Source organism: Vipera berus (assembly GCF_964194415.1).
Source record: "Vipera berus genome assembly, chromosome: 1".
Lineage (NCBI taxonomy): Eukaryota > Metazoa > Chordata > Lepidosauria > Squamata > Viperidae > Vipera > Vipera berus.
In genome coordinates this window covers 79,194,738-79,206,824 of record NC_138202.1, presented here as the reverse complement: position 1 = coordinate 79,206,824, position 12,087 = coordinate 79,194,738, and the positions used below count along the sequence as shown (strand labels likewise).

Below are 12,087 nucleotides of genomic sequence, written 5' to 3'. Positions count from 1 at the left end.
GACCATACACTACCACATCTTATCTGCATTTGAGTGTCACTCAGCTACTCTCGATAACATGTTTCCCTTTGTTTATCCTGTTGAAATATTTTCATCCTTAATATGGAATATAATAATATGTAATGTAGCGTATAAGATAATGTGCAAGATAATGTAATGTGCTAGTGCCTGGGGAGAAAGATGTTCCAATTCCATTTTGATCTTGGTATTGACCTAAATAACCTAACAGGATTAGATGCAGGTTTTATACAGGAGCATAGTATCTGCCTTTATTCCACTATCCTTTGCTGAATTGTTATCTCACACAAGGAAGCTCTGAGCTGATCTGCCACAGGTTGAAGGGCTAGCTGCTCTTAAGACTGTCATGTTTTATTTCCTGTTGCATTGTTAAGGGAGGTCATTAAGGATGTTGTCAGATTCTAGTTGCTCAATACGGATCACGAGGATTGCCAGCTGATTTCCTATTTTAACAGCTACTGAAAAGTTAAGATTTTGGTGAGTCATAGAAAGTGAAAGTCCCTGATGATTGACTTAAGTGAGGCAAGTACAGATTGTCTCCATTCAGCATTGGTCTCCAGCTTTCAAATATCAACACAAACTAAGGCATATTGCACAGCTGTTTCATTTCGGTTTGAGTATGGTTGGAAGGTGTTTGGGTTTTGATTTTAGTTCCAAACAAATTTTGAATGTGAATAGGAACATAAAAACATTTCCTTTTAACAGTTGAAAGCTACATACCTGTATCCAACGCTAAGGAAATCATCTATTGGAAAACAAATACCAAAAAGGAAAGACTTTTCAATTTTTCTTTCCTATGTTGTGTTACCTGCCATATCCGGTATGCAGTAGGGGTGGGTGACAAAAGCAGAATAATATCAAGGATGACTACTCATCTAGTTCTTTCTACTTCCTAGGTCTGAAGAAGAAAGAAAAAGAAAGATGGCGTCAGGCTGCTTGAAAGTCACAAAATATTTTCTTTTCCTCTTCAACCTCCTTTTCTTTGTAAGTATTTTCATACTCTGGTTTTAAATTTTAGCACAGAGAGGATTTATGCCAGAAGAAGTGAATCAGCGGCCCTCAGTTGTTGCTGAAATTTTATTTATTTTTTTATTTTATTTTAATTCCATTTATATCCCGCCCTTCTCCGAAGACTCAGGGCGGCTTACAAGCTTAGCATACCTCTCGTTCATTCCTCATCATTGATGACACACACAGTGAGTCTTCTGGGAGGCATAGCTCAGCACCATTTGGTGGGCCATAAGTTTCTCTTCTCTCTCCTAGCTTAATAGCACAAGTAAATTATAAGGTTTATTATAGAAACAAGAGTTCCAGCAATCACAAAATCATTGCCATAGGGCACCAACACAAGGATAAAGGCATAAATTGAATGTGATGTTTAATGATCATATGGGGGAAAAACGTTTATATTCAGTTGAATAGAGGAATATTTAGCAATAATGAAGGTATGGAGGGCTGGGTAACAATTTGGATATTAATGTTTTTTAAAAAAAACATTAAAGAAGAATTAGGCAACATGGTGGTCTCCAAATGTTTAGGAAATAGTCTCAGTAACCATGGCCCCAGCCATTGGGAGAAATAGTTAATGACTTCTGGGACCCCTAAACATTAGGAAGGGTATTAAAATGCTATTTTATTCAGAAATATGGTTAACTGAAGTCAGTATACCATCCTACTGGTAGGATGTTTGTTTTATGATGACCCATATAAAGGGGACATTGCAAATGAAAAAGAATATATAATAGAAACATTTTATGCAATCTAAGCTAATCAACTCCATGAAGATATCTTTAATTGGGTTACAACAATGTAGACTGGATGATTAAACTTCATTAAGAACTTTAGTCTTATTTAGCATTTTGATATTATTGAAATCATCAAAATATTATGTTAATGGTCTTATTTCACAACTCAGTAACTTGTTAATTAGCTGGAATAATGAATGTCTTACATTTTTCCCATGTAAAATAATTCTCAAAGAAAAAAAAACAGTGGCTAAAGACATGGTATGGATTGTGTATCATCTGTAAAAGTTTTGGCTTAAATGTTTTGTGAGTTGTACACTCTCTTTGACACACAACCAAATTGGTGGCCAATGCATGTTAATCAAGCCCATTCTAAAACAATTTTTTGTTTTATGCAACATCATTGCAGTGGCCAAGATGAGCAGTAAATCTATTTTTAGGACAAAAAAGGGGGGGGAAGACTAAACATAAAGGTCAACTATTCTTAAAGGTGATGTCTGTGTCAAAGCTTTACGTCACTTTTCAGTAGCAGAGGGCCATAGTATAGTTAACTGGCCTAGTTACAAATATTGATAATTTCCCCTTTCACTCTCTTTTTAGATGGGTTCCTTTGACAAAAATGCTAGTACCTTGATTTTTTTTAATTAAGACATAAATTTATGCAAAGGGGCCATGTAGGAAATGCATGGAATCTGGGAGTCTTCAAAAGCTGATGAATTATGGCTCTGCAGCCAGTACCAATATGGGCTGGTATGAAAAGTTTGGAGAAACCTTGATATATTATTATCTGTTCACAAGAATGTGAAGTCATAGCTGCCACTTCTTTAGCTGGTGTTGACCTTCAAAAACACTGAGTTCTTCTCAAGAACCTAGGATGTCATAATACGTACATCGGCATAATACACGTGCAATCCAAGCAGAGTGGCTGTTTGCAATTGACAGATAAAAATTTTGTCAAGGTGCAGATTTTCTAAGGGCCATCAGGATTTTTTTTTAGTATGGCACCTAACCACCATGACCGGTTTATGCCATAATCTTTCAATATTCAAATCTTGATAGTGTGATCTTTTCTAATTCTTTGTCTTCTATTCTACTATTCCTTGGTATTGCCACATTAATTACCCATAGATTCATCTTTTTTAAACAGTTATATCTTATGAGCCAAGATTATCAGTCTGTATTTGGAAATCCTACAATATTTTAACCTCCTTGTTTTCTATTACTTTTTTTCAACTCTGTGTTCAGTTTTTCATTGCTGGTGCCCATGATAATTTTTACAGATATTCCAGGGAATAATTTTGGTGACTGTGTTATGTGGTTTTTATAATCAATTTATGTGTATTATTATCATATACCTGCTGCAGAAGACTAGTAGTCAAATATTACCTATGTTGTTGATTTCTAACTTAATATTTCTGCATAATTTTAGCTAATTAAACGTTGAGTACGGTATATTCTGAAGAAGATTTTGTAACCCTTGTTTTCTCTCCTGGCTGTTGATAAGAACAAAATATTTTAAATGATAATAAGGAAATGAAGATGCTTTCAGGCCTATTTGGAACCCCCCAGGTATGGGAAAAATTGTTAGAGGAAGCTATTTTATTTGCACATTTTATTTCTATCTTTACTTTTTATTTTTATTTATTTCATCAAGACTCGGGTGAATTATTTTATCTAGATTATCTAGATTATAGAAGGACTGCTCTTTTGCATTTGTCTAATAATAAAATATGGTGAATCACAAAGTAATGAGATGTGAAATGTATATTATTTCTGATTTGTTGTCAGATTTGCATAACAGCTAGTTTCAGACCTATATTTTTACTAGTTGTTAGGACTACTAAGATATTTCACTTTTTTAAATCATGGTACGCCATATTAGAAAACACCAACATCAAAATATTTTTATTGAGATGAAATGCATTCCTTATATTTTTGAATGAAGTGGTTTCCCTGCTTGTTTCCTTTCATCTTTTCAGTCACATCCAACTTTCAGAGACTTTATAGATTATTCTTTCCAATATTTTACAACTTTTAATATTTCTTGGTTTAAAGCAGTATTTTGCTTGATAGAACCTCTCAAGGATGTTATTTGCTGTTCTTGTTTTGTAGTTTCTTCAACTGTTCCTAGTATAATCGACTTTTCTAAGGAATTCAAATATATGACATGATCAAAATAAGTCCGTCTTAGCTTGGTAATCTTAGCTTCCACCTGAAAGCAGGACAAGAAGCAACGGATGGAAACTAGTCAAGGAGAGAAGCAACCTAGAACTAAGGAGAAACTTCCTGACAGTTAGAACAATTAACCAGTGGAACAACCTGCCTCCAGAAGTGGTGAATGCTCCAACACTGGGGGTTTTTAAGAAGAGACTGGACAGCCATTTGCCTGAAATGGTATAGGGTTTCCTGCCTGAGCAGGGGGTTGGACTAGATAACCTCCAAGGTCCCTTCCAACTTATTATTATTATTATTATTATTATTATTATTATTATTATTATTATTATTATTATTATTATTATTATTATTATTATTATTATTATTATATTTCTGGTTCAGTGTGATCTTCTTATTCATCATTTTTGCTGTCAAAGGGATATAGATATTCATCTCCAAACCCATAATTTGAGGGAGTCTTTTTTTCCCCAATTTACTTTTCTTATTATCCAAACTCTGTTTTGCAACTGTACGTAGTTATAGGAAAAAAGATAGCATTCATTATTCTGCATTTGGTATCAAAACATCGCTTTTTGAAATCATTCCCATGATAGTCTTTGCAGTGCTCCCATTATTTAACTTTGAGGTCTTTGTTTATTCAGTTTTGGATCTGAGGAAAATGAAGTCCTGGACTGATTAATTTTCTTACTGATTTTTATCTTCCAGTTACCATCACTGCTAAATTGTTTTTGATGTTCAAAAGCAATCTAGTCTTTTTAATTTCTCCTTTCACTTTTATATCTTATTCAGTTTTACAGTATAGCAATGCCATCTGCATATCTTTGATGCTTTTATTTCAATTTTCAGTTCATCTAAATTAAGGTTTCTCAAAACTGCCTCAGTATATACATTTAATAGAAATAACGATAGAATACAGTAGTAGTAGTGAATCAATACAGTAGTAGTAGTGAATCAGTAGTAGTAGTGAATCAGTAGTAGTAGTGAATCACTACAGTAGTAGTAGTGAATGCCCAGTCCTTTTAGGGTTTTCCATAATTTTTCATATTCAGTACAATGAAAAGTTTTATTGTAGTTAATGGATAAATATACTTTTGAAATTTACATGCATGTTCCGTAAAATCTAATTTTATTTTATTTATTTTGGGGGGGCCCTCTTCTAGTTTTATGTTAAACTTCTCCATTTAGTTGTTTTGCTTCATCTCTATTGCCTGTAATTTTAGATTTCTTTTTGGCTCAACAATTTGACTAGTTTCCTCTGCTCATCATTTATTTCCTTGTTTTCAGTTGTTTTTAATGTTTATATGCAACATGTTTCTGAACTGGTTTATTGAGCTGGTTTATTGATGTTTTTCATTTCTTCATTTCTCCTATCTAGTTGTTCTTCCATAGAATTAAGCAAATTGATATTATTCCTTAAATTCAGCTGCATATAAACTTTTGTTAATATCATATTTCCTGGGTGTTCAAATTTGAATCTGAACCAGACTTTGGCTACAAATAGTTTTGGTCCAAGCCACAGTCTGCAGCAAGTAAAGAAATATGTTCTTTCCCCACTTTTGGCTGTATAATATGTAATTGGTTTGGTTGTAGTATAGTCCTTTTTAAGATGCCATGTATTCAAGTGACATTCATCAATTTTGGTATTGAACTCTTCCATAATGAATACTATATATGTTTTGGCACTCGATGTAGCACTTCATGAATGTCTGCACAGAACTGTTTTATTTCTGCTTCAAATGTATCTGTTGTTCCTGCATAAATTTTGAAAATTGTGACATTTGGCTGTATATCGTGGACAAAACAACCTGTGACCCATTGGGTCATCCTTTTAGAAATATTTCCTTATTTAAACAGATAAACAAAGTGATTGCTGCTGTTTTGGTTTTAAAATTAAAGAAAACGAAACCATCATTTTATTAAAGAAAAAAGATCTGTAGCAAGACAAATATAGATGCTTCTTGTTTAATAAAGGATGCTTTTGATGACAACAATTGTGATTGATCTGCCACATACAGCTGACTATGCTGGAATGCTGGTTTCTCCAAATAAATAATTCTCCATGGTTTGTTCTCGCTCTTTATATATAGTGACAGCAAAGCATGACTGTATTGAGAACTGTGTCCACTGAAGAGGAACATCTTCACCTTCTGATGAATTGAGTGTAATTCTTGGAATCATGACAGTGTCACTTTTGAATGCATCCAGGTTTATCTTTGCTACAATGATATTATTGTAGAGTTCATCCATATTCATATGGAATCATCCATATTCCATTTCAAACTCTTGGAAGAATTCCCTATTAAAGTTTGCTATTAAAATGACAGGATATTCTATCTTCCATGCTGTGGAAAGTGAGTAGTGTTAGCTTCTTCACTGAGAGCATTAAAGGAACAATATTCGTTCATCATTCTGGGGAAGCAATTAGTGCACATGGATGATGTTTATCATCATTTCATTAAGAGAAACCATGGAAGAGTTTTCTGAGAACAATTCTACAAGATTGCCAAAAGTGGTAAATGAAATTTATACATTCTTTCATACTTTTTGCTGGCAGAACCATATTTTCAGATAATTCTGTTTTAACTATTAAGATTTTTCTGAATTTTGTCTTTTCCAACATCCAGTGAGAATATCTTTGTTTTTCCTCATTCTATCACGTTTTTCTTCAATTGAAACTTGACAAAACATCACTATAAGTATGATTTTTTTTATTGAAAAGTTTCAACATACATTTTATCTTTAACAGTCCCCCCTCCCCCTCCCCTCTCCCTCCCTCCCTACCCCTCTCCCCCTCCCCCCCCCCCGACTTCCCAGAGCTAAAGGTATAAAAACAAAAAAAAAACCAATCATAAACATCCATATGCTAACAACCATAAACTCTAAAATCTATCACTCTCCGGCTCATATAGGATAATACAGACACTACTAATATTAAATATATATAGAAAAAAAGGGAAAAAAGAAAAAGAAAAGGAAGACTTATTCAAATGCTACATGAAACTTTTTAGTCCTATACTTGTTCTGGATAAACTCAATCCATTTTCTCCATTCCATAATATAACGTTCTTGCGAGTGATCTTTCAAATAAGCCGAAATTTTTGCCATCTCTGCCAGGTCAGAAACCTTTAAAGTCCATTCTTCTATGGTCGGCAGTTCCTCCTTCTTCCAATACTGACCTATTAAGAGTCTTGCTGCCGTAATTAAATTCAACATCAACTTAGTGTCCACAACCGTAGCATCTGTAATTATTCCCAACAAAAAAAGTTGCGGACAAAACTTTATCCTTTGCTTGAAAATCTTCTGCATATTCCACCAAATTTTTATCCAAAAGGCCTTAACCTTTTTGCAAGTCCACCATATGTGAAAATATGTTGCATCTTCATCGCCACACCTCCAGCATTTTGGCTGATAATTAGGGTACATACTTGCAAGCTTTTTAGGATCTAGATGCCATCTATAAAACATTTTATAAAAGTTCTCTCTTAAATTTTGAGCTTGTGTAAACTTTACATTCCTCACCCAAATCTTTTCCCACGTGTCCATTGTAATAACTTCTTGGATGTTTTGGGCCCATTTTATCATACAATCCTTAACAAGTTCTGTTTCTGAGTCAATCTCTATCAATGCAAGATATATCCGTTTAATATGTGCTGGTCCCTGATTTCTAATTTGCTTTATCAAATTTTCATCAGTCATTGTAAAACCAGTTTTCTGGTCTTCTTTCCACCTGGCCCGTAACTGAATATATTGAAACCAAGTTTGAACAATCTTCTCATCTCGCAAAAGGCTGTATGGTTTCAAACACCAGACATTTCTTTCCAAACTTAAAATCTCCTTATACGTAGTCACATCATGTTTAAAACCAACATTTATATTTTCTATTGCATGTTTTGGAATAGCCCACAAAGGTATCTTACAGTCTAACTTATGTCTATACTTCTTCCAAACTCTCAGCAATGCCTGTCTTAAAATATGCACTCTAAACACATTATCTACCTTCTTATCATACAACAAATATGCATGCCAGCCAAACAGCAAATCGTGGCCCTCAAGATTTAATAATCTCTCTTGTGTCAAATTAATCCAATCACTTATACCTGCTAACGCAGCAGCTTCATAATATAATTTAAGATTAGGCATTTTAAGACCACCTCTTTCACGAGTATCCTGCATAATCTTAAGTTTAACTCGTGGCCTTTTCCCTGCCCAGACAAATTTATTGATACCTCTATAAGTATGATTTTTTAATGCTTGAATTCTCTATATCGGGACCATTTCTTCTTGCTACAAGTGGTAAAGGCTGATGAAAACCACAGCAGCAAATGGTTAACATTCTCACAGAGTCCTTTTTCTTGTTGCATATATTGTGAAGGGAATGGTATGGCTTCAAAGCTCTCCCTCTTAACCATGGAACTCTCATCCTAGACAAGAAGCCTGACATGTCGAAACAAATTTACAGTATTGGAGTTTTCTTCTCCCAATCCTCCTTCATTCCCATCTCCTATTACTCCAAATGTAGAATTTTGGAATATTCGTATTTGTTGTTATTGTTAGTTGCGAAGTCGTGTCCAACCCATCCAACCCGATGGACAATGTTCCTCCAGGCCTTCCTGTCCTCTACCATCTTCTGGAGTCCATTTAAGCTCACGCCTACTGCTTCAGTGACTACATACATCCACCTCATTTTCTGTCAGCCCCTTCTTCTATTGCCCTCAATCTTTCCCAGCATTAGGGTCTTCTCCAGTGGCCAAAGTATTTGAGTTTCAACTTCAGGATCTGGCCTTCTAAAGAGCAGTCAGGGTTGATCTCTCGGACTGACCGGTTTGATCACCTTGCAATCCAAGGGACTCGCAGTAGTCTTCTCCAGCACCATAGTTCAAAGACCTCAATTTTTTGGCGCTCAGCCTTTCTAATGGTCCACCTTTCACAGCCATACATTGCAACTGGGAAGACCATAGCCTTGACTATACGCACTTTTGTTGACAGGGTGATGTCTCTGCTTTTTAGTGTGCTGTCTAGATTTGCCATTGTTTTCCTACCCAGGAGCAACTGTCTTTTAATTCTTGGCTACAGTCCCCATCTGCAGGGATCTTGGAGCCCAGGAAAATAAAATCTGTCACTACCTCCATTTCTTCCCCATCTATTTGCCAGGAATTGAGTGGACTGGATGCCATGATCTTGGTTTTCTTAATGTTAAGTTTCAACCCAACTTTTGCACTTCTTCTTCACCCACAAAAAGAGGCTCTTTGGTTCTTCTTCACTTTCTGCCATTAGAGTGGTATCATCTGCATATCTTAGGTTGTTGATATTTCTTCCGGCAATCTTAATTCCAACTTTTGATTCATCTAGCCCTGCCTTTCTCATGATGTGCTCTGCATATCGGTTAAATAGGCAGGGTGACAGTATACAGCCTTGCCGGACTCCTTTCCCGATTTTGAACCAATCAGTGGTTCCGTGTCCTGTTCTCACTGTTGCTTCTTGACCCGCATATAGGTTTCTCAAGAGACAAATAAGATGGTCTGGTACTCCCATCTCCCATTTGTTGTGATCCACACAATCAAAGGAGAGCATTCTCTGTGGGCGCGCCTGCCCTCTGGAACCACCTTCCTGTTGAGCTCCAGATGGCTCCCGACCTTCGCTCTTTTCGCCGTGACCTGAAGACTTGGCTATTTGAACTTGCCGGCCTGGACTGAGGGACTGGGGATTTAGATTTTAAATTTTAAATTTTAGAACGTGTTTTATTGTTTAGGGCTACTTGGTTTAATTTATTTTAATTTTTGTATATTATGTGTTGTATATAGTGTTTTAATTGCCCTGTACACCGCCCCGAGTCCTTCAGGAGAGGGGCAGTATATAAATCCAAATAATAAATAAATCCAAATAATAAATAAAGGCTTTAGCATAGTCAATGAAACAGAAGTAGATGTTTTTCTGGAACTCCCTAGCTTTCTCCATGATCCAGCGTATGTTGGCAATTTGATCTCTAGTTCCTCTGCCTCTTCGAAATCCTGCCTGTACTTCTGGTAGTTCTCGATCCACATACTGCTGGAGTGTCACTTGTAGGATTTTAAGCATAAGTTTACTAGCATGTGAAATGAGTGCAATGGTGCGATAGTTTGAACATTCTTTGGCACTGCCTTTCTTTGGAATTGGAATGTAAACTGATCTTTTCCAATCCTGTGGCCACTGTTGAGTTTTCCAAATTTGCTGGCAAATTGAGTGTAGCACTTTTATTGCATCGTCTTTTAAGATTTTGAATAGCTCAGCTGGAATACTGTCACCTCCACTAGCTTTGTTGTTGCTCAGTTTTTCTAAGGCCCACTTCACTTCACATTCTAGGATGTCTGGCTCGAGATCAGTGACCACCTCATTGTGATTATCAGGGACGTTAAGCTCATTCTTGTACAGTTCTTCTGTGTAATTTTGCCACCTCTTCTTAATCTCTTCTGCCTCTGTTAGGTCCCTGCCATTTTGGTCCTTTATCATGCCCATTTTTGCATGAAACATTCCCTTCATCTCTCCAATTTTCTTGAAGAGATCTCTGGTCCTCCCTATTCTATTGTTTTCTTCTGTTTCTTTGCACTGTTCATTTAAGAAGGCATTCTTATCTCTTCTAGCTATTCTCTGGAATATTGCATTCAATTGGGCGTATCTTTCTTTTTCTCCCTTGCCTTTCGCTTCCCTCCTTTCCTCAGCTATTTGCAAAGCTTCCTCAGACAGCCATTTTGCTTTCTTGCATTTCTTTTTCTTTGGGATGGTTTTAGTTGCTACCTCTTGTACAGTGTTGTGAACCTCTGTCCATAGTTCTTCAGGCACTCTGTCTATCAGATCTAATTCCTTAAATCTATTTGTCACCTCTACTGTATATTCAACAGGGATATGATTTAATTCATACTTGAGTGGCCTAGTGCTTTTCCCTACTTTCTTCAGTTTAAGCCTTTAAGCAATGAGAAGCTCATGGTCTGAGCCACAGTCAGCTCCTGGTCTTGTTTTTACTGACTGTATAGAGCTTCTCCATCTTTGGCTGCAGAGCATATAGTCAATCTGATTTCTGTGTTGACCATCTGGTAATGTCCATGTGTACAGCTGCCTCTTGGGTTGTTGGAAAAGAGTGTTTGCTATGACCATCGTATTCTTTTGACAAAATTCTATCAGCCTGTGCCCTGCTTCATTTTGTACTCCAAGGCCAAACATGCCTGTTATTCCAGTTATCTTTTGGCTTCCTACTTTAGCATTCCAATCCCCCATGATGATAAGGACATCATTTTTTGGTGTTAGTTCTATAAGGTGCTGTAGGGCTTCATAGAACTGGTCAATTTCATCCTCTTCAGCGCTGGTGGTTGGGGCATAGACTTGGACTACTGTGATATTGAATGGTTTGCCTTGGATTCGAACTGAGATCATTTTGTCATTTTGGGGATTGTATCCCAGTATTGCTTTTCCTACTCTTTTATTGACTATGAAGGCTACTCCATTTCTTCTGAGGGATTCTTGCCTGCAGTAGTATACCTGATGGTCATCTGAATTAAATTCACCCATTCCTGTCCATTTTAGTTTGCTGATTCCTAAGATGTCGATGTTCAGTCTTGTCATCTCTTGTTTGACCACGTCCAGCTTGCATGGATCTTACATTCTAGGTTCCTATGGAGAAAAAATCTTTACAGCATCGGACTTTCCTTTCATCACCAGATACATCCACAGCTGAGCATCCTTTCGGCTTTGGCCCAGTTGCTTCATTCTTTCTGGCGCTACTAGTACTAGCCCTTGCCTCTTCCCCAGTAGCATATTGGACACCTTCGGACCTGAGGGGCGCATCTTCCAGCGTCATATTGTTTTGCCTTTTGGTATTGTCCATAGGGTTTTCATGGCAAAGATACATTATTCTGTTGCACAGCTGCATTATCTTGAAAGAATATTGATTCTTTTTTGGAAGGTGCACTTGAAGATGAACAATGGCTTGTTCCCTCTTGTGAATTCCAAATGCAAATATTAATGCAACAGCTTCAGAGGGCCCATTATATCTGCCTATCAAGTACTGTGTGATTTTGTCTTCCCTGTTCAGTGCAACAATTGCCTGTTCTTTCCCTGTGTGGTATACTTGATGACACATTTGATGGATATGACAGATGAGCATATTTTTACATCGAGA

General features: G+C 36.5%; 1 protein-coding gene across 1 annotated transcript in view; it reads left to right on the top strand.

The window, feature by feature from the left end:
* CD82 (CD82 molecule) overlaps window positions 1–12,087 on the top strand; it is an 81,079-nt gene that overhangs the window by 34,350 nt on the left and 34,642 nt on the right. The window contains exon 2 of the mRNA XM_081330453.1: window positions 915–1,002. Coding sequence (XP_081186579.1) covers window positions 940–1,002 — 63 coding nt within the window. The 5' untranslated portion in view covers window positions 915–939. The remainder of the gene's footprint in view (window positions 1–914; window positions 1,003–12,087) is intronic.